This window comes from Gobius niger (genome assembly GCF_951799975.1).
Source record: "Gobius niger genome assembly, chromosome: 10".
Classification (NCBI taxonomy): Eukaryota; Metazoa; Chordata; class Actinopteri; order Gobiiformes; family Gobiidae; genus Gobius; species Gobius niger.
Window position 1 is genome coordinate 34,136,769 of NC_136861.1, and position 24,148 is coordinate 34,160,916.

The 24,148-nt window shown below is 42.5% G+C and overlaps 1 protein-coding gene across 2 annotated transcripts in view; it reads right to left on the reverse strand.

Annotated features, from left to right (window-relative positions):
* LOC306969663 (carbonic anhydrase-related protein 10-like) overlaps positions 1-24,148 on the reverse strand; it is a 221,140-nt gene that overhangs the window by 113,441 nt on the left and 83,551 nt on the right. For both annotated transcript variants that reach the window (XM_079565356.1, XM_079565357.1), the window contains exon 3: positions 5,478-5,620. In XM_079565356.1, coding sequence (XP_079421482.1) covers positions 5,478-5,620 — 143 coding nt within the window. The remainder of the gene's footprint in view (positions 1-5,477; positions 5,621-24,148) is intronic.

The following is a 24,148-nucleotide window of genomic DNA, read 5'->3' on the forward strand; positions in this document are numbered from 1 at the left end:
AGAGCTTGGTAGCTTCTATCTTCACCTGTTTTGGAGCTATAGAGGAGAGAGGGAGAGGCTAAATGCTAACGCCGTCTGCGCTGTGTTTACGTGACTGAAGGCACGGGGGAAGATCAGACAGGTCCTAAAGAACTCCTCAAAGCTAAGGTAAGAACATATCTCAGTATGTAAAAACGGTGGCCTATTCCTTTAACATGCACAACATCTTCCTAATTTTAATCTTCTACTCATTTTCAAAAACCCAGTTAAATTTCAGCATGAACGAGCTTCAGCCGCCTGCGCTGGATGTTATGGGGGAAGCCTCGCTACCTCAGTCCATTCTTCATTTTACAGTCTGTGATCCAGACCAGTCATATTTTAGAAATGTCATTTGTAATGGTTGTGGGGCGGTTGGTAAAAATAGACAAAGCGTTGCAGGTCAGGTTGGAAACTGTCTTACATACGGGCTCAGCAGGCTGAAAAAAACATAAAAACCTGTCCTGTGCATCGTTAATTTACTTGTATAATGAGAATATGCTCATTTATACACAGAGGTGGGTAGCACACTGTACTTCTTGGTGTAGTTTTGTCATACAACACTTTTTCATTCAATGACAAATATTCATTTCAAGGTACCTACTGGGTTGGTACCTACGACAAGGTACCTACTTGAGTTAAACACAGTTAGTAAATCTGTAAGCTTCTAGAGACATATGAAAATGATTTGAAGTTTAATACATTTAAATCTAAAATGAACTATCTTATAGATTACATATTTATTTATTTTCATTTTCAAGGTTATTTTATAAAACAAGGTTTGATAAATCCATACAGCTGGACATTTCTTGATTCATGTGATTAACCAAATGTATTTTCAATGGCGTAGGTTGGAAACTGGGTTCCCACAGGATTGCATAGGCGCCGACACGTCACAGTGCACAGGTGTTAAAGGTTGTTCACTGTCACAGTCAAACTCAAATTAAACGGGAATTCTCAGAAATCCAGGTAGACGCTTACAGAAAGAAGATCCGATAAATCAAGACAGCGGCGGAACATTTGTTGATTAAGGCGAGACACTGCAGGTGAATGGGGGAAAAAAATAAACGTAGAGATGTCAATTTGAAACTTTTGCTGAACATCACAGATATAAATATGAGAAAAAAATGTATTGCACTTTTTTCTGTCATTTTATGTTTTCACATAAAAATAAGGCATTTTGAGCATTAAAATGGCCAAAAATGTCTATATTTTGGGCAACGAAATCAAAATAATGAATTGAGCCAGATTAAAATTTATGGTTTTATTTTATTGACATATTAGTAACTGAGATTTTTTCAGAGGGGATTTTGGATATTTTGTTTAGTTTTTCAATAAACTAATCATCAGTGAAAAAATCTGTAAAAACTCAAATTCCGCCTGTTTTTTTGGTTTCAAAGTTGAATAAATCAGGCTAGGAATTAGATATTAAAAAAACTGTCTGAAAAAACCTTCAAAATATTGTCTCAGACTGTAAAGTTTGGAGTCTGTGGGAGCTTCTATAAGGGTTCCCTCATTGCCCGAGTGCGGCTTTTTTTCATTCAGAGAAAACCAGCCCTGAAGTTTTGTAGCGAGTGCGCATGCGCGGCCCGTTCTTCCACTTTTCCGCACCAGCGTCTCGTAGGAGGAAAAATACCATATTTGGGTGAAAGCGTCATCACGGGGCCCCTTAGCAGGACACGTGGATGTAAAATCTGTCAATATTTATGAATGAAAACCCGCGGGAAAGACGGACTTTCTACGCGGCGCAGCAGCTACTTCCGGGTTGCCCCCACCTCGCAGACAAAACATCATAAAATAAACATCATGCGGGTGAGTTTTGTTATTTTTATATCTGACATGAAAACTAAGATGTAAAGGGAGGAAAATAGATAAAAATCTCCACTTCGACCACTGCGTGAAAAATCAATACTTTCACCTGCCGTGTCTCGCCTTAAGGCGGCGAGCGATTCGTGATGAACCAAATCCCTCCTCGATGCTATTTTATGTTTTGTAAATAAGTAAATAAATAAATAAATTTCCCAACTCTACCCACCTGTGTCGACACGTGCACCAAAACCGTCGGCGAGGTCTTGTACATCACAGCGACAGATGCACAGCACACGAGCCGTCTAAGTTCCGACACCCCTGTCTCGTACCCCTATGATTATTTAGATTTCTCCCATTATTTGTTCAGATGAAAGGATCGGTGTCTGCTCTCTTGTTTCCCTGATCAAACAACTTTGAAGTGGGATCATTATCAGGTCTCCACACACGCCGTGACGCTCCGCACCTAATGGAACTGTGATGGAAACGCTGTGCGGGAAAATGAATCTAAATCCTCATCAGTGCCGAGCTGATTAGGGCACGTCATTAACGGCGCAATATGCAGATAGACGGGTTTGGGATTAGTCATACAGTGAGGCAGGTTCTCATCAAACGTTAATGCAAAGAGAAGCTTGGTATGAGCTTGTCAAAGGGCCCAGACTTTGATAAATTCACTTTTTTTGAAATGATGTAATATTGATCCCTGAGCAAAAATAACTGGAGTTTTTTTGTTTGTTTGTTCCACCTGTGTTTTAAACTCAGATTCTTCCACAGGTTTCGTAACAATGATCACAAATTGGATTTATAATGTGCTTTACCAGGTGGTCAAAGGGGGAAAAAAGTCCGATAGAGTTTTCTTCCGATACCGATACTGGGGGGTTTGAGTATCTGCCGAAATCCGATATTAACCGACGCGAGAGACTTTCTTAAAGTCCTGTCCGTCCATGGGAGTGGATCTCTCCTTCTGTGGTTCCCTCCGAGGTTTCTTTTATCTCCCACTGGGTTTTGGAGTTTTTCGCCCACGCGGCTCCTCACCACCTGCTGCCGACACTTATTTGGACTTCATGTTTGCCCGGATACTTCATTTGCCTGAACTTGTCTTGTTGATTCAAGTACTTGCCGATACTGAATACCGATACGAGTACAAGGCATTTTCTTCAACAGACTTTTTGAAGTGAATAGACGGTTTTTAGATTGACTTTTTCACAGAAGATTGGTTGGTGAGCAGTTAATTTGCTCATTTACATTTCCTTGAGTAAAGTAGGCGACACTTTTAAGAGAAGTTATATCAGATACAGTATATTTAACAGATGCCATTTTAGTTTTCATTCAATATTATGTTTATTTTTTTATTGCACTGTCCATCATAGACAGAACAGCCCATGTCCATAATCTCCTCAGTGCATGTGCTTTATTCATTTATGTATTTTCATTTAACAATAGTATTGAGATGTTTCTTATTACTGCAGCTAAATGGTCTCTTTTCACCTTTACTTCAGCAACGTGTGGATTTTCGTGTGTTTATTGTAACTTATCCAGTAGCTACAGCGTTTTCATCCTATTGCTGCAGCTCATTTTCGCTCAATATGGACATGCTGTATCTCTTATTATTATTTATTTATGTACTGATAAACTAAAATATCCAATGGGTATAAGAGAGGTTCCATTAATATTAACAACTCACGTAAAGTGATCTGATCATTACAACTTGTGCATTACAAATACCTCTGTTGGATCAATTATTCTTCAACAGCATTTCATAAACTAAATTAAAAACACTTGGCCATTGCATCAGTGTGACCTAATCACAGCTTCTTTCCAAGCCTTGATTAGTTGCCACTAGCATTAGCATATTTTTGCTAGCCACAGAGTTTTGCACAGGGATCAAAATACATTTGCAGAGGTTAGGACTCGCTTGAACTGAGGAGCAGCACGTCCATGTTATTGACGGAGATTTAGCTGGTGTCGGTGCAGTATCGGATATTTGTAATCAAATATCCTATATCCAATATTGTGTTTTTTTCCAGTATCAGCTGCAATATCCCATAACAGTATCGGATTGGTGCATCCCTAGAGCTTTTCACAGACATTAGTCAATTCCAATTTATTTCAAGGATGGTCCCATTGAGATAAACCGTCTCTGTTTCAAGAAGGTCCTGAAAAAGGCCCCCTGTTCTCTTCACAATCATTCCATCACACCATACTCGTAGTTGAATCACTGATAGAAAAGTAAAAAAAAACTCTGGTCAAATACTACTCAAAAGCAAAGGTTGCTCGGTCAATTTGTTGTTACTTAAGAAAATAAGTGCCAAGTATTCAAAGTACAATAGAAGTAGAGGTGGGCATAGATTATTTTTTAAAATCTAGATTAATCTAGATTAATTTTGAAATTAATCTAGATTAATCTAGATTAAAATGTCTCGCTTGAATTCTGCCGAAGCCATTCAGAATATGTGTGCTACCCAAATAATGACTAAAAGTAAGTCTTGAAGAACGAGTTTCCCAAGTCAGGCAGTGCGTTAGACCAGGGGCTCGTCTCCTGTTTCCAAAATGCATCACAAACTGCTTGAGAACTTTCTACTATGATAATTGGTGATGAAAATAATTCATGTTCAAGAAGATGCACTTGTGTTTACTCACTGTTTATTCAGTTAAACATTAATTTTGAACTGTAGGCCGACATTAGAGGTCCTGATGAACTGTTTACAGTCAGTAGCTTTGTGTCAATCCATTTTCTGGTGACAAACTAAATCTCCTCTTCTGCAACTATGACCTGCTACAGAAACAAGTCTCTCGCATGGGACAGTTGTGGCAGGAGTCCCCACTTATTTATTTACGGGTAATGTGGGCCATCTTACCAGATCAGAAACCATAGGCCTCTGTTTGTGAGCGTGGGAAGCATGTGCGTGTCTCCTGATTGGTCAACACTGTCACGTGATCACTGTCACAACACAACAACGCAGTTCATGCTGCTGCAGCTGCTGCTACTACGAGCTTCAACCTGGCGATAGTTCTGTCAAAATTGAGATAAACGTCGACGAACACGAAAATGCGGGACGTATTTCTTTGGATTTAATAAGAAAAGGAAACGGGCGAGAGTGGAGAAAGAGAAGCTAACGGACTCGGAGAAAAGGAGCAGGAAAGTTCGTCTCCAAACACCGTAAGTGCCGCGGTTAAACTCTGCTCGCGGTTGAAATGTAGCTGGAAAAGGCTCTCGTGAACTTTTGGTGATAAAGTTGCGCTGTTTCGTGTGGGGCTGTTTCGTGTGGGGCTGTTTCGTGCGGGGCTGTGGCCATGAAATGAGTTGTTTATGTCGCTGTTTTGAAAGAGAAGTGAACACGGAGGGGCCGCGGTGTTTTTCTGTCTATTTTCACTCTGTCATTGGCCGCTGCTTCTGTGTGTTCGCTTTGGAGACGCTATATTCACTCACGTTTCTCCTGTGCGTCCAGAATTGGGCATAAAAGTCGTGTAATGTGTGCTGACCATAAAATATCACCGTGAAAGTCATCATAGCAGAGTATAGACCCAGCTCCCAACCCAGCTTTGAGAATAGATTAACGCCGATAACGGCCCACCACTAAATAGAAGCTTTATCACGAATATCCCAGCCTGATATCAGCTTATTGATCAAGCGTCTGCGCCGAGGAGCTCCTTACCTTGCGCCCGCCAGTGTTGACCTTTATCGGGGTCAAGTAAGGGTCGAAGATCATGTGACTGGTCTCGACGTCGATGGGAGACTGCCTCTTCCCGATGGCGCACAGGTTCCACGCAGAGTTGACCAAACCCCAGAAAGACGGCACTGGGAAGGAAAAAGAAAAGATTGAAATGTTTTTGTTTTTTTTTTCTTTTTAAAAGTCTCACTCTGGGATCGCGAGGACGGAGTTGGGTTCATGAAGTCGTCCTGGTGATGACAGAGGAGCAGGAGAACGCCTGAAGGGTGTGGAGATGAAGCCTTTTAATGAAACAGTTTGTCAGGAACAAGGGTCTGCTGTCCGGCTACATGTCCGCTCAGTATTAGCTTTAATTAAAACACGGTTTGAAAATGTGGCCGAAGGTTTGTATAAACATTGCAGTTATTGGACGCTCAACAACACAAACACAAGGAAAGAAAGCAGGCAGAAGACAAAGCTGCCTTTCCCAGAAAACTTTCAATATTTTGCTTCTGAAAAAGTATTGAAGCACTACCTGAGTCTGCTAAAGTGACGGTTTAGCTTTTATTAACATAGCGTAGTAACTCCTAAAGACTTCCCCCGCTCACTTCCGTCAATAACCTTTAGGAGTTACTGCGCGGACGTTTTACTCCTCGTATCATTACGCCTCACAATATAGTCCCCCTTTTTATTTGCTTATAAAATCGACATGTTACATTTCTGTGTAAATATACTTCGCATGAAAACACTTCACGTAACTTTATTTAAATAGGGAACACGTGGAAGAGCTTGGTAGCTTCTATCGTGAGCTTTTTCGGAGCTATATGACATGTGGGAGAGGCTGCGTATGTGCTCCGTTTGCCTGGCAGAGCGCACGGACAAAGACCAGACGGGGATATATTAACTCGACTAAGGTTAGGTAAGAACATATCTTAGTATGTAAAAACGGTGGCCTATTCCTTTAAGCTTTGCAAGAGATGGGAGAGGTGAGGAACACATTTCCTGCATATGTAGGATCTCAGGAGGAGCGTGAAATAATCCAGACTCATCGCTGTAGCAGTGAAAGAGTCTGTGGTCAGCGCCAGCATCAACTACATTTGTTCAGTGGAAAAGAACAGGAAGCAGAATGAACCAATCAGTGAAGGGCGAACGTGATTGGTTCAGCCCAACCTTATTCGTATAACCAAGTATTCAAGGTTATCATGAATGACAAAACCCACTGCTGTTGTGTTTTTGGTCATTATTGCAGATTACAAAACGTCTGCTGTGTGGACTGTTATTGAGGTCAGGGCTTCCAAACAACACGTGGCTGCAAATAAAGAAAAACTGATAACAGGGTCGAGTCTGGCTTTGAGAAGCGAACGAGACTGATATCCTTGTGAACACAAAAATATAGACGGGCATCATTCTGGGCTTGCCGTGGTGCCAAGAACAGTCAAAGATCACTCAATGTTGCGCAAGTGGGTCCAAACAAAGCTCCACAACACTGTAACATGGCTCCAAAGACTCATTTTCACTTAATAACCCCAGTCCCTCAGCTCTGCCAATGGGCCTGTCGGTCTGGCTCTCAGCGACCGCCAGATTGGTTGTTGACTTTGCCCTTGGTACGAGCACACGGAGGATAAACGGCAAATGAGCATCACAACCACAACTCATTTCACTACGTGTTTGTGCAAGGCCTTCCCGGCGTCCTATCGAGGCAAAGTTTCGCAAATGGTGGTTCATTTTCTTACATACGGCATTAGCACCAAAGCATGTTACAGTGTTTCCTAAATGTAGTCAGTACTTCCCCCCAAACTAACACCTCACTGTTCCGAGCAAAGCATCCTGCAGCACACGCCTGCACCGCGTCTGCAGCAGCAAGTAAATCACCATTAACATAAAACTCCGAAGGTTCCAAACAGATTCATCACTCGGGCAGTGTCGGATAGAGGCTTTACACTTTCAGCAGAGCGGAGTCAGGCGCGGCAGAACGGCTTATCCATCTAAATAAAGCAGGTACTGTCTGCCGCCGCTGCCCTTGCCTTCTGAAGTTGGCACAGCCTCCAGCTCTGGGTAAAAGAGCAGAGATTTTTTTTTTTGGCTGAAACCGGGCACGGCGGCGGCGGCGGCGGCGGAGCGGCAGCGTTCAGCCAACTGTAGTCCACCGGCGCTTTAGTGCTTTAGTGCTTAAAGGGGCTGGAAGCAAGTTCGCCATTTTATACTCACTACTGCCACCTCAGGCCATACGTGTAACTGCACCTTCTATATTAAGCCCGTGCATGACGGCAATTCGGGCCGAAGCGACACATTTTTGAGTGACCGTACAGGATTTTAAATGCAGTTGTGGTGAACAGGTCTGAGCTCATTCTACACATTAGGACATGGCTGGAACATGTAGGGGGAGGAAAATACTTAATTTTAACATTTTTAAACTCCTTATAGTCCCTTTAAGGCGAGACCCTGCAGGTGAATAGGGGAAAAAATGTATATTTACAGACATCAATTTGAAACTTTTGCTGTAGATCACTGGCATAAATTTAAGAAAAAAAATACATGGCAAGTTTTCTGTCATTTTATCTTTTCATATAAGAACAAGGTGTTTTATGCCTAAAATGCCCCAAATTTCCCATCTGAAATCTGAATAATGGATAGAGCTACATTTAAAGGGACTATAAGGAGTTTAAAAATGTTAAAATTAAGTATTTTCTTCCCCCTACATGTTCCAGCCATGTCCTAATGTGTAGAATGAGCCCAGACCTGTTCACCACAACTGCCTCTAAAATCCTGTACGGTCACTCAAAAATGTGTCACTTCGGCCCGAATTGCCGTCATACACGAGCTTAATATAGAAGGTGCAGTTACACGTATGACCTGAGGTGGCAGTAGTGAGTATAAAATGGCGAACTTGCTTCCAGCCCCTTTAAATTTATGGTTTCATTTTATTGATGAATGAGTTGCCAAGACTTTCTCAGAGGGGATTTTGGATTTCTTGTTTAGTTTTAAAATAAGCTGTTTTTTAGTGGAAAGTTTTGTAAAAATTAAATTTTCGCCATTTTTTTTTTTGACATTCAAAACTCAATAAATGGGGCTTAGGGATTAAATAATAAAAAATCCCTCTGAAAAAATCTTCCAAATATTGTTCAGTCCAAGGCTGGAAAATGTGAAGTCTTTAGGTCCGACTGACGTGGACATAGTGTCGCCACAATGTCAGAAAAATGTGTTTTGAGAAAAAGGCCCTTGAAATTGCGTTCTCCCATATAAGTCTATGGGGGAACATTGAATCAGCGCAATATTTAAACATGTTATTGTGAAAATTAGGTATATTTTCTGTATCCAGGTGAAAGCTTGTATGTTCAGAGACCAATTTGGCCCAAAACCTGAAAACTGAAAAAATTGAGTTTTGCCTGTAGTGTCTCCCCTTAAGAGAGGTTTTCCGCTGGTTCAGACTTTGTTTACCTCAAGAGCCGATGCAATTTGGTCTGATTCCGTTTCAGTCCCTGTGGGTGCGGCTGTTTAGTCCTGATTTGAGCTTGATATAGGTCTGGTGGTACCTCAGCTCACGCACATGAGCAGAGCGGATCATAAAACTGAAAACATAAGACCATAACTGCACAAAAAGTCAGGGTGCGGTGGGTGCAGATTTAATTTAACGTATTTTAATGTTGCTTTCGACGAAAATGTGATTTTAAAGGGGTTAGATGCAAGTTGGGCATTATTATACTGACTACTGCCACCTCAGGTCTTACGTGTAACTGCAGCTTCTATATTAAGCTCATGCATGACGGCACTTCAGACCCGAAGTAACAACTTTTTGAGTGCAGGATTTTAGAGGCAGTTGTGGTGAACAGGTCTGAGCTCATTCTACACATTAGGACATGGCTGGAACATGTAGGGGGAGGATAATATATCATTTTGACATTTTTAAACTCCTTAACTCCCACCTGAACCGAGCACATTTTCTCCAGTTTGGCTTTAGCCCAGTCCAAAAGCTTCTGGAAAAAAACTGTGAAAAAGCAACAAAACTGAGACAAAAACAATGATGGAAATGTGACAAAAAGTGAGAAAACAGTGACAAAGAAAGTGACGAAAAATGGATGAAAAAGTGGCAAAAATGTCACAAGAAATTGACAAAAAATGACAAAAATGTGACAAAATGTGACCAAAAAAATTACAAAAATTTGATTAAAATGTGACAAAAAAATCCAAAAATTGGACAAAAAAATAATTTAAAAAAAGACAAAAATGTGAGGAAAAAATGACAAAAAAATGACATAAAAGTTACAAAAATGAGTTGAATACCCAGCAAAAAAATGATGGAAAAGAATCTGATAACGTGAGGAAAAAGATCCTCTCGGTTCAGGCGGGAGTTAAGAGCTTAAACTCCATATAGTCCCTTTATAGTCCCAGCTTAACCAGGACAAAACTGAAGTTTTAGTCATCGGTCCGGCGGCCCAGAGAGAGAGACTTTTACCCAAACTACAGTCACTGTCTATGAATCCTTCCTCACAGGTGAAGAACCTGGGCGTGATCTTTGACTCTGAGCTTCCACACATTAAGAATATCACAAAGATAGGTTTTTACCATCTAAAGAACATAGCCAGAGTCGCCCCATTCTCTCTCGGGCCAACACGGAGACGCTCATGCATGCTTTTATCACCAGTCGTATCCACTAATGCCCTGCTTTCTGCTCTTCCCAAAAAGAGGATCTCAGGTTTACAACTTTTACAAACTTCAGCAGCTCGTGTCCTGACGAAGACCAGGAGGCGGGACCACATTACACCGGTTTTAGAATCGCTGCATTGGCTCCCCGTGTGTTTCAGGATCGATTTTAAAGTTCTTTTAATGTTTTTTTAAATGTCTTAATGGTCTTGGTCCTTCTTATCTTCCAGAACTGCTTTTACCTTATGAACCTTCACGGCCTCTTCGCTCCTCCGGCAGGGGTCTCCTAGTTATTCCTAAAGTCAACAAAAAGACTCACGGCGAGGCGTCTTTCCAATAGATCTAACATTATTTGAGTCAACTTTACTATTAATAATATTCAGTATAACCCTATTTATTCAAGGTCCTCTGCTTTATGGAGCTTCTCCCTCATGAACAAAGCTCAGCTGTTGAAATGATATGAGGCGCTTTCAGACTGTCACTGGACGTTTGGATGTTTTTAGTGTCTTCTTTTCATTTTTATTTAGTCATATTTTAGTCGTGAAAATAGTCATAGTTTTAGTCTTATAAACAACTCTTAGTTTAGCTTTTGTTGTATTTCAGTCAGCAAAAGCATTACTTCGACCAACATTATGAGAAAATTTTTGAGTTGAGTTTGTGCAGGTGTCACGACTCGCGCAGAACGGGCCGAAACTGAATCCTGACTCAGACATTCAGACATCTGTGCGGAGCAGCTGAGGAACTTTTCCTCGTGGAGGAAGGGTTAAAAATGGATTTTGTGTAAAAAGATGAGTCTGACACGCGGAGTATTGATGGAATAAACCACATCAGAGGCTCGTACGAGAGGCTTCTGCTAATGCCAAGGGAAGCATTCACACTACGCATTATAAAAAGTTACAGTTTCTTTCATTTTGTGGGAGATTTGCACTGGTTTAGGGAGAGGCATGTTACGGTAGGCATGTGTGGACCAATCACTGCACAGCTGTTGGAAATGTTCTTGCAGCTAAGGTGTCAAGAACGACCTGCAAGAACTGCCGAACAGGAGATTGTGTTCACAGCTCTGGGTGCCAGAGTGAAGTGCTCGTGTCCTATGAGGTATGAAAAGGCCTTTAGGATGTGATCCTTGTAAAGGTCCTGGAACGTTACGGACAGCATTCAAAAGCACAAAGGCCTGGAGAACATCTGTGGACATTAGCTCCAGCTGCTGAGCCACAGGTCGTACAAACGTCTCCAAGAGAAAGCCCTGACCCACACTCCAAACATCTGGCCTCAGATACAACATGTGACCGAGGTCAGAGGCTGTGACTGTAGTGTTCTTACATGTGAGCCATGCATGTGTTTATAGTGTTGATGCTAAATGCTAGCGGCGGTGGATTGCTAACGTCTGGAGCAGCTTAAACACTGACTCTGACTGAGGCTTTGTAGACAAACTATAAAAATCACAAAGGAGAGTGTTCTCATTTTATCCGGGGCCGGGTCGCGGGGGCAGCAGTCTCAGCAGAGATGCCCAAACTTCCCGGTCCACACACACTTCCTCGATCCACACACACTTCCTCCAGATGTTCTGGGGGGACCCCGAGGCGGCACCAGGCCAGCTCGGAGACATAGTCCCACCAGCGTGTCCTGGGCCTTCTACAAGGCCATGCCTGGAGCACCTCCCGCGGGAGGCGACCAGGAGGCATCTGGAACCACCTCAGCTGGCTCCTTTCGACGTGAAGGAGCAGCGACTCTACTCCGAGCTCCTCCCGGGTAACTGAGCTCCTCACCCGATCTCGGAGGGTGCGCCCAGCCACCCTGCGAAGGAAACTCATTTCGGCCGCTTGTATTCGCAATCTTGTCCTTTCGGTCGTGACCCAAATCTCATGACCATAGGTGAGGGTGGGAACGTAGATCGATCGGTAAATCGAGAGCTTTGCCCTCCGACTCAGCTCCCTCTTCACCCCGACAGACCGATACAGCGACCGCATCACTGCTGACGCCGCACCGATCCGTTTATTGATCTCACGCTCCATCCGTCCCTCACTCGTGAACAAGACCCCGAGATACTTGAACTCCTCACTTGAGGCAAGGACTCCCCACCGACCTGCACAAATGTAGCGATGGTAACAATCACAAATGCTATGGTCGATCAGTTGTCCTTCATTTTCATCCTGAGTGGACATATTGTTACATGTTCTAGTACAGAATAATTCCACTTAGTTCTTCAATATGGCGGCATAAACTATACGTGACGCCATTGAAAACGCTTGTATAGTACGGGATAAATGGAGATATTTTCTATACCCAAATCTACTAGAGACTAAGTGATAGACTGCACAGACATGATGTTAGTCACTTGTACAGTATGTGCTATAATGCCATCATTTCACTGATATAACCAAACTCTGAATATTTTATACATCATCTGAAAGTTTGAATTCTCCTCAAATCAAAGGTGGAATTCTTTCACAGAATGAGCACATTCCAACAGCTCTGACAGTTAAGAAAGTACATATTCAAGTACAGATGTGTTTGGAGTATTTGGAGCTTGTACTAATGCATTTGTCTCTGTGAGAAGTGCAGGGCCAGAGCAGTGTTTGATGGACAGTTCCGACTGACAGCTCTCTTCTGTTTGATCCATATTTTACCCTGAGTCCAGCGCCAGAGCCTTCACAACATCATCTCTCTGCAAAGACATGAGCTTTATTTACAAGAATTCATATGCAGACCACTGGCCTTTGACTTTTATTAAAGCTGACAGCATAAACAGTCTGCAACTGCAGAGAAATTAAAAACAGGATTCAAATGAAAACATATGGAAAACAGGTACAGTGTTTATTCAGCGCACAAACCTCCTGCTCAGAGACTGGAGCAGTGGCTCTGCACTTGTGAGTCGAGGCCAAAAACAGGTGGAGGGACAATGTGGGTCATGGGCCTTTACCAATAATGATGCTGATTATTCAAGAGTAGAGCTGGTAGAGCTACTCTTTCTTTGAAGCCGGTACTTGAAAGATACTTGGTTTTCTATGCCGATACCTGAGCAATACTTTTATTGAGATATATTTCTCATATAGAACCAGAAAACAGAACAATAATGTTTATTCATTCTGTAAAGAATATTAATTTAAAATGTGTATCATTTATCTGAAGCAACCAAGTCCCTTCTTTAATGCCGTCTCTGGACCAAGAGCATCAGAACTTGGTCTTTTATTTTTGTTTGTTTTCAATCTTTCGAGCTGGGCAATTCATTGAATTTTTATCTAATCGTGATTTTAATGAAGGTCGATCACGATAATCGATACGACACGATAAACTTGTCTGGAAATAAATATGGACGGCGCAATGCTGCAACGCCTGTCAGGTCAGTCCCAGGGAAACATCGATTGTTTTTTTCTTTTAAACAAAAAAATCGAATCTAAAATTGAGATCGATTGGGGAAAATAATTAGCCCTACTTAAGAGGAACGCTACATATTTTGAAGGATCTTCAATTTTGAATCTCTGTTTCTTAACGAGGATCGACCAAGATTGAGCGTATGCCGTGGTTCAATGTCTGTAAAAGAAGGAACATGCAGGAGGCAGAATGTTTTTCATTAGCAAAGTGACACGGAGGGAAACTTTGGCATGGGTCCAGCTGTATTGTTTCAAACCTACGCAATTTCATTCGGAAGGAACAAAAAAATAACATAAAAAAAATCACCCGCTCGAGGACTGGAGCACATCACTGAAGAAAGTTTCTGTTGTGGGAAAGTGGAAGTGTTATTTGCAGAAACAACATGTGCACTTCAAGTACAACCTTTTCCAGTCTTGTACTTGATATTTTTAAAGGGGGGGGTATTATGCAAAATGGACTTTTCCAAGCTTTACATCATGTTATTCTGTCATTCCCTCATTAAAAACATGCCTGAAGTGTTGCCTTGGCACATTCACGTATTTTTGAGTAATCTGTAAAAACTCTGATGGCGGCCATTTTAGGGATAGGTTTGCCTGAGTCCTCCTAGGAACGCCCCCACCTCCTGGAGACGCCTCCGAGCTTTCGTCACCAGCCGAGTAACCAACCACTGCTCCTCAGCAGAACCCCCTCCCCACTGATGCCACAGACAGCGTGTGGAGGGGGCGTGTCGGAAAGGCTCAGAGGTTCTCAAGTTTAGCTTTACCCCAATCCAAAAGCTTCAGGACAAAAGCTGTGAAAATAGAAACAAAACTGAGACGAAAACAATGATGGAAATGTGACAAAAAAGTGACAAAAAATTGATGAAGAAAATGACAAAAATGTGACAAAAAATGACAAACAATGGATTAAAAATTGACCAAAAAATGACAGAAATGTGAAAAAAATGTGAAAAAATGTGACAAAAATTAAAAAAATGTGACAAAAAATTACAAAAACATGATAAAAAATGGACGAAAAAATGACAGAAATGTGGCAAAAAAAAATTACAAAGATGTGACAAAAAATTACAAAAAAGTTCCAAAAATGAGTTGAATACCCAGCAAAAAAATGATGGTAAAAAAATCTGACGTGAGGAAAAAGATCCTCTCGGTTCAGGCGGGGGTTAAGAGGTTAAAGAGACAGAGGCCTATTTCAAGACATTCACTACAGCCATTTTGAGAGTGACATTTTATACAAGGCAGTTATTCTAATTTACTGCATTTACAGACCAACAGAAGGTTTGCTCATCATTGTAGTGTGATACAGACTGGTGCTATGTGATTGAAAAAAGCACAATACCCCCTCTTTAAGTTCATAAACGGTCTCAACTTATATGACGCTTTTCTACCTTCATTAGGCCCAAAGCCCATTGACACTCTCATTTGTTGACATCTGATTCCAAGTGGACTTCCTGAGCTTTGAACTCCTAAACAACACTACACTTTTTACTCAGACACTAAATAAGACACTCATAATCTGGTGCATCTTGTCAAACCTTCCCCTCTCTTCACGACGACGGCTGCCGTGGCTCTGACCGCCGCTCTCCGATCACATGTGCGCACTCCCAGCTCTGACACAAACACCGCCGGACTGACAGCTCCGTGTGCTGAAGGAGGAGAACACGCCTGGAGGCCTCCGAGCTAAGCCGGCGCTGTGGACGCTGGGTAAACAGTGCATTCTGAGTGGGAGATGTCTATTGTACGCGAGGCCATTAAAAACGCATTATCAGAGTCTGAATGTAACATGTCGGTTTAATCCACTGTGGAAATAAAGACCGTTCCAGAGCTAAAGCATCATCTGTAGGGCACGGATCGTACGCGGAGCTGTTCTAAGTGCTTTGCAGAACGGAGGAGGATGTGCCGAAGTGCATCGATAATTATTCGATAATGTAATAAAACACAGAGAGAGCAGATGAAGTGCTTTCTGTGTCAGATGCACTAAATGGAACGCTTTACTCCCTGGGTTTGAACATCTTTCGTGGTTATGTTATTGTTACAAATATACCGGGTAAATGCGAATATGTGGAGTCTGTTATTCAGAATACACTACGACTACACAAGGACTCCATCATTTTTACACATTCACAGACATTAGATTAAGCACAGGAATAAAGTCTGGATATTTCAGAGGAAATATGACAAATTGGGCACCTTGAGAGCAAGTATTTATGCAAAATTTCCCGCAATAATGTCATATTCATCGAACGTTTGAGCAAAATATGCAGCAGAATGTGAACACTGTCAATGTTTTCAAAGAAACTTCGATTTACTGCTGGGTTTACAGACAGAGGCATTGTGAATGTCATTTTCTCGTCATTTGTGACATTCCTGCATGACTTAACATCTGAATATGGTTCATTCGGGATATATGTGGAGTGAGCTTTTGGCGGCCAATAAATCTTCCACAGAGGTTGTGATTCACCCTCAATTCGCGGAGTTTGAAAACCTAACGTGTTGTTTGATTAGTGATGGTTTGTCAGCACGACGGCCTTCGCTCATTATCGATACTAACCTACGCACGGCTGTAACCCAAAGGCTGGTTTTGAAACAGTTTGGTTTCCATTGGTTTACATAAGTAAAGCAGAGAAGATGCTAAAGCGATAGGGCTTCGACAGATCGGGCTCAGGGGCAGGCTGGGACCTCATTTCAGCCCTGGAATTTAGAGAAGACCGGCCCACTTCCATGTGGAGGTATAGCTCAGTTGTAGCGCACTCGTCTTAAGAACAAGAGATAGCTGGTTCAAACACAGCTTTGACCAATTTTTAAAGGAACAGGCCACTGTTTTTTACATACTGAGATATGTTCTTACCTGAGCTTAGACGAGTTGATGAGTACCTGTCTGGTCTTTGTGCGTGCGCTCAGTCAGGCAAAATGACCAATGTATTCCTACAGCTCCAAACGGGGTGAAGTTGGAAGCAACCAAGCTCTTCCTCGGGCACAAATACCAGACAGGTATGTATCAAGTCGTCTAAGCTCAGGTAAGAACATATCTCATTATGGAAGAACTGTGACCTGTTCCTTTAACAATTTCTTCTTTTACATGGGCCTGATACAACTCCACAATCAGCACCAAGTTCTAGAGATAGAAATGTTTATTTGTCCACTTTTTCAACCTTTTATTGCCTTTTTCTCTCTTCACGTGCGCGGACACTTACGCCAGGCTCACAATAACTCCGGTCCGTGTTCGGTCCTGATCCAGTCCGGGTGAACTAAAGCAGAGGGGTGTTCCGCTTAAACACCCCTCTGAGCTATCTGTGTAAGCTCTCAGTCGTACAGGAGTTGTCCACTCAGTGGTTGAAACCACAGTGCAGAAGACGACTTGAATACCTTCATTGAAGACCCCTCTGAGTTAGTTCGACGTCAAATGGTGCCTCCCTGCCACAAGGATGAAAAATTTGATCTCTTCTTTCTGACTTTAATACATCAGTCGTTATTTGATTTTACGCTGGTGTTACTTAATTTATATGTGGAACCGCAGCTAAAGCCTTTAGGCCTGGAATAGCACAACTGTGAGTCTTAATTCATTACAGTTATTGAACATTCTTTTGTTCTAATGGGCCGGCCCAAAAGCACCACGATCGAGCAGCCGACCGGGAAACGTCCCGACTCCCCCGATTACCCTGCACGCCTCTGATAGGGGCTTCAAGATATAATGTTCCACAACATCATATGTGGTGAAAAAGTCAATTTTGCCAATGTTATCATTTAGCCGCTGTTAGCACAACCTTAGCTGGTGTTAGCAAAACATTAGCACATAGCTTACTTTAATTGTTCGTCTTTTAGCGGCTTCTTTCCTCTAGCATTTGCCTTGGCACCTTTCCATAAACCCCACCAAAAGACAGCGTTTGTCCACATTGGCTCACAAAACTTTTCATTGCCGTTCTGTTTTTCCTTCAGTAATGTGTATGCCAGCGTTCGGGGGAGCACCGCCTTCAGCTACTGCAGTCCTTTTGCAATGGAAACGCCACACGTTTACAAAAAAAACATTTCGTTCCGTGTACTGCGACCAAACAGGGCTGGGTAAAAGGCTAAAGCGGCCCTGAAAGGGTTCACCTGTGCGATTACAGTTTGGAAACTTAATTTATCGAGATTTACATAAAATAGGATATACTTGGAGCTGGAGGCTACCGCAAAAGGAAAAGTTAAGTGTGCAACGAAGAGCAAACGAGTAAAGGAGCACTTTTGTTGTCCACCAAACCAGCGCGGTCTTGTTCGCCCGATTCCTGACATTCGTTACCGATTCCTGACAGAATGCAACTATTCCCAAAGTGTGGGACAATTAGGTCACCACAGTTTGCGACGCCCCTGCCCCCGAATCATCGAATTCCTGATCCTCGGGTCACACTTTTCGATTCCTGGCACTCGTCATGGTTCTTGTCTTAAGCTCATCATATTTCCGGCTGTAAACAAATATTTTTAATGACTTTTTCTTCCCCTGCTGAAACCAGGAGTGAGCCAGAAGTAAGCCGGGCCAAAACCGAGAGCAGCAGGTCTGATAACAAGACTCAAATGAACAGGAAAAAAGTGTGTATTTTCCGAAAGTACAGCCCCGACTGTACAGAGCAGACAGGCAGCAAATTAAAAAGAGCTTCAGTGAACAGAGCGAACACAAACAAGCAATGCCCCTGACGTGAGAGCGAGAGATAGTTAGCGCCGAGCTGCCACAGTCCAACGGCGGCCATTCTTCTTTAGGCGGATATATACGGCCTCATTCATCAACGCTCTCTTCAGAATAGATCAGTGTTTGCCCATAAAGTCGACCGCATCGGGACCAGGCGCATCAGTCATGAAACATCAGGGCGAGACGCTGCAGGTGAACAGAGAAAAAGAGAAGTGTATGCGCTCGTTTTTTTCTTTCATTCCCGCGGCTTCATCTCGGAAAGAGTCGTGCATTCATCATTTCTGAGGATTCGCCGACATTCCCTTAAACAGAGGAATGAGGGGAATTGAAAACGCAAACTGGAGACGATGAGCGACTTTGAGATCAAAATATGCAGATTGTTTCGGCAAAAAAAAGCGGCATTGGTGGTTTTTCTCATTAGTCCTTTGCCGCGATGCTACCGACAAAGTGCGGCGCGGGAAATGTGACGATTCTAAACCTCAAAAAGTCATATTGTATTGGGAGACAGACACGTGAAGGTCCCACGCCTAAATGAAGGGGTGGGGCATGGGGGCATACTAAACTCCTCCGCCCAACTCCTCATTTCTGAAAGGTGAGCTGCACATGCACAAACAAGAACAGGTTGGGATAAAAGTCAGTCCAGCATCAGTGTAAATGAGCCAGAACTGTAGAAATAACAACACGACAAGGGAATCACAGTCTAAAAGCATCACAATGTATCATATTGGGCCACACTGTAAGGCCATACCATCTCTATAATATCGCAATAACGATATTATTGCGATACTTCACTAAACCATTTCAACACAATATGTTCCGTTCTAATCAAACACAAATAGTAAGTGACTAGTTTTTCACCAAATTGTGTCAAAAGAAGACTTAAAGGAAGAGGCCACGGTTCTTCCAGACTGAGATGTGTTCTCACCTGAGCTTAGACGAGTTGATACGTACCTGTCTGGTCTTTGTGCCCGTGGAAGAGCGTGGTCGCTTCCAACTTCACCCCGTTTGGAGCTATAGGAATACATTGGGAGAGGCCAAATGCTTGCAACATCTTTAATCGTTTTGCGTGACTGAAGGCATGGACAAAGACCAGACAGGTACGTAACAACTCGCCTAAGCTCAGGTAAGAACACTTGGCTTCAGCAGTGGTTGATTTTATTTTATTTGGCTACTTTATGTATTTCTATGTTAGATTCTAACCCACCCTTGATTAGTTTTTGTTAGCAATAGCATGCTCCTGCTAGCTTTATCATGCTATTGCTAGCTGCAGAATTCTGCGTGGTGATCAAAAAAGGGTTCTATCTAAGTCAGTGGTTGAATTCTCCAGGTTCTTAGCCTTACAATGACATACACGTCGCCCGTATTCACTTAGATTTAAGTGGTAAAAGTTGTGTTTTTAAAGTAGTACTAAGTAACGTGTAATAAATCCTTTCCGTAGTCCCTGTGGGGGTAATACAAGTGTTACTGGGATGATTGGAGGGTCTTTTATCTCCCCCTGGTGTCTCTGGACACAAAACCATGTTTGCAACTTGACTGCCACCGGACCGGAGTCACCAATACACACTAATGGAATCACGAAGAAGAAGCTAACATGCTAACGGGCAAAGCTAAGTGCGGGCTGGCGTCACTTTAAACAGTATTTACAGCCAAGTTTGAGTGAAAAAAAATGATTCCATTGTATAAGTGGATGTACAATATCCCTCTCTCCCTTCGCCTTTCCTGTCAGCGTAGTATTTACTCTCCAAGACAATTAATAAGTGAAAAAAATTGTATCACGTCTCATGTACCTGTGTGCTGAACTGGTAAAGGCTGCCAGTTCATTATTTTTATTTATTTCCTTTCTTTGGCAGAGTAAAATGATAAAGATAAAATATAAGACACTGAATGTTCAATAGGTTTTCAATTAAAGCAGAACTAAGTAACTTGTTTACCTTAATAAATCCTTTCCGTAGTCCCTGTGGGGGTAATACAGGTGTTAATGGGTGTCTCTGGCCAGAAAACCACAATTGCAACTTGACTGCCACCGGACCGGAGTCACCAATACACACTAATGGAATCATGAAGAAGAAGCTAGCGGGCCAAGCTAACTGCGGGCAGCCAAGTTTGAGTGAAAAAAAACTATTTCCATTCCGTAATTGGATGTACAATATCGATCTCTCCCTTCGCCTTTCCTGTCAGCGTAGGATTTACTCTCCAAGAAAATTAATAAGTTAAAAAAAACGTTGCTACGACACCTGCAGTTGTGCTTATGGCCTCTAGGGACAAGAGTTACTTAGTACTGCTTTAAGGCGTAGAGAGCCAAAACTAGTATCGGTTCAGTATCAGATAGTTGTAGCCGATACCCAATAGTGTATTTTTTCCAGTTTCTGCACCAATATCCGACACCAGTATTGGATATCTCATTGCGATATATTGTGGCTTCTTGTGATACGGATATTGCATCACCTTTTATTGCGATATATTGGGCAGCCCTCATTTTAAGGCCAAGTTTTCACACAATAAATCACTCTTTATGCTTTTAAACGGCCTTCGGAAACACCGACTTTAGACAAAGATGGTTTGAGACAAGATTTGGAGTAGACAGTTAAGTGAGGGTAAGTCTGGGATTGAGCTATTGAAAACAGCTTTCTTCAAAAGATCATTACGCACGAGCCTTGAATATTTTGTCGCCACAGTGTGAGGTAAGTGCCTTTTTCAGAATCGATGAACAAATGCTGAACAAGTACAGCATGAACGGCTCATTGTGAAGATGATGTCGCTTATTTGTTTCCAGGTGAAGGTTCACGAAGAGAGCGAAGCGTCCCCAAAAACCTGAAAATTAAAAAAAAACACTTTATCTTGGCTGCCTCCTCTCCGGTGAATTGATCGCTTGTGAAAAATCAGGCTTTGCGCGGCTCGTTCTGAAATGACACATCACAAAGCTGGAAAGCGGTCCCATTAACCTTTACTTGCTCCCCCAAAGTCGTGCGGAGTTAAATGGTGCGGTGATGGCCCGCCTGATCCAGAAGAGCTCCCACTGTCTCACTCACATCTGTTTACGCCGCTTCCATCAGCGGCAGCAGCCTCATGAATAAGTCAGCGCGGGGAGCGGAGCTGGAATCGATGGGTTTAAAGCGTCCGTGGCTGGTGTTAGCATGTTAAGGAGATGCTGACAACGTCTCCGCACAGGGAGCACCTGGAGACAACACGTCTGACGCTGCATTCAAAAGGCAAAATTAGAAAAGGAATTAATGAATCTGCAATGAAACCTGCAGCAGTCATTTATATCTCATTCATACGTTCACCTCGGCCCAGGGCGGGCGGCGTCTCTTTCTGCAAATATCGTTGACTTTTAACCCATCCCAGCGCTTAGTAAGTTTGCTAATGCAGGATTCCTTACCGATTTACCGAACAGTAAGAAACTATTTCTCGTTAATAATAATAATAAAAAGGAAAATAAAAATACTTCATGGTCCAGTGGCCTGACCAATTCCATCCTAGCATCTTGTAAACCTGTGACTTTTGAATGCACCACACAAGAATAGGCTCACAAAGCCAAACACACAAGAACATATAGGAAACAGGACAGAGGCGGATGGAAGGGGCGGGGCTGGCTGGATCTGAAATGGACATAGAAAGGATTTTATATAACGCAATTATTGCCTCCCTCGCAAACGCGACCCTAATAATGTGTCATATTTATAATATACATACATTAAATACTTAGTATTATTAGACTTGATACTACTGAATTACTATGATTGCTAGTATACACTTTAATGTATAAATATATATATACTATTATTCTTATTAATCCTATTATTACTATTAATGTTGGTTTGTTGTGATGATTGTGTCTTCATTTTTTGTTTTTCTCCTTGTTTTACCCCGCTTTACCAACTGCACCACCATCGCCGGATTGAGAGGTGGTTTTAAAGCAGCACAAAGTAACTCTTGCCCCTAGAGGCCATAAGTGCAACTGCAGGTGTCGTAGCAAGTTGCAATTTTTTAACTTATTAATTGTCTGTGAGAGTAAATACTACGCTGACAGAAAAGACAAAGGGACAGAGGGATATTGTACATGCAATTACACAATGGAGATATTTTTTTTCACTCAAACTTGGCTGTAAATACTGTTAAAGTGGCGCTAGCCCGCAGTTAGCTTGGCCCGTTAGCTTCTTCTTCATGATTCCATTAGTGTGTATTGGTGACTCCGGTCCGGTGGCAGTCAAGTTGCAATTGTGGTTTTCTGGCCAGAGACACCCATTAACACCTGTATTACCCCCAGAGGGACTACGGAAAGGATTTATTAAGGTAAACAAGTTACTTAGTACTGCTTTAATTGAAAACCTATTGAACATTCAGTATCTTTATCATTTTACTCTGCCAAAGAAAGGAAATAAATAAAATGATTTTAAGACAATGAACTGGCGGCCTTTACCAGTTCAGCACACAGGTACATGACACGTGACCGTGGTTTACCGTAGGCCCTAAAATTCTTACAGTTAACCTACATGAGCATTTATAACCACGCTAAATGTAAAACCGGTTCATCTTGACATCCCTAACTCACAAACACACAAAACCTTTTTCTAAACTAAATAATGAATGGGTTTTTTGGCGTGCTTGATCCAATCAGCAGTATATCCTGCTCCAAAAGTGCGTCCTGTCCCCGAACGATTGAAGCCGGAGCGATCCCAGACTAATATGTTATTGGCACCGGAATGTCCTGCTGGCTCATGCCAAGTTCCATCCGACCGTCTTTCTACAGCAGAGCGGACACGGAGATATCACACCCAGCTCACAGCCTCTTCAGCCCAGCCTCAGGGACAGGACCGCGGAGTCTCCATCCCTGACAGGTCCAACTGACTGAAGGACTCTTTGAAGGTCCATCCACAGATCTTCAATGGCGTTGGAAACTGATGGCCACTTGACAAACCATCAGACTGCGCCTCCTGAGGTCGCACATCATGGATTTTGTGGCGTTTCAGCCATTTGTCGAAGCCATTCTCTTTTTTTAACCTCAGCTTTTTCACAGACAACGCTAACTTTGCTTCCAGAATTTGTTGGAATTCACTTGAATCCATTCTTAACCATGACTTGTGAAATGTTCCTTAAAACACTGATAGTTTCAAATTTTCGGGGAAACTGAGCGCACAATTTCTTTTTTTGCCCGATTTTGTCGTGATGAGTGTTCTCGAGTCGTGGCCAGTTGAAGAAGTCGTGTCTCGTCGTGTGGGAGGTTCACGACTGGACTCATGTTCGAAGTGTGTAATGTGGGCGGCAGAAAGACGCGACAAAACCCTGGTCGCAGGAAATCAAATATGACCAGATCGAGTCGCAATACTTTTTGAAGCAGCTCCAAGTATCCATATTTTATCAAGTGTTTGGAGCCACTTTCCTCATGCACTCTTTCAGTTACACTTACACAGCACTTTGTGTGTTAATGCACTTTTTGACCTTCAACGAATCAATAAGTTAAATGGCTGATGACACATTTTAAGGTAAACATGTTACTTATCATACTTAGTTGCTTAATGACTGTATCACAATAGATGGACCCGTGAGTCCCGTGATACGTATCGGATCATGACAAATGTGCATTGTCCCAGCCTTGGATTTTAGTGTCCCAAAAGTGACACAGCGGCCAAGAACAAACCGGAATACACATAGAAAAATACTGTAGCTACCGCTCTTTCCATTTTTCATAACATCATAACAGCAGCACAAACAGCTCATTAATGGCCACACACAGGCCACGCCCAACAGCACATCACGATGTCACCAAAAGTTCACACGGACCAACTTTTCCAGCTACATTTCGATCACACTTACTGTGCTCAGTATACTTCTCTCCACTGTCTACATCAGGGGTGGCGAACACGTGGCTCTTGGCCAATCAGAGTGCGGCTCTTTGACTAGATATGTTTAATACAATGCAGCTCTTTGCAAAAGAATTGGTGCACAATTCCCAAAAACTGTAAGAGTCTTCAAGAATCTTGACCAACCATAGTCATACAGACCCT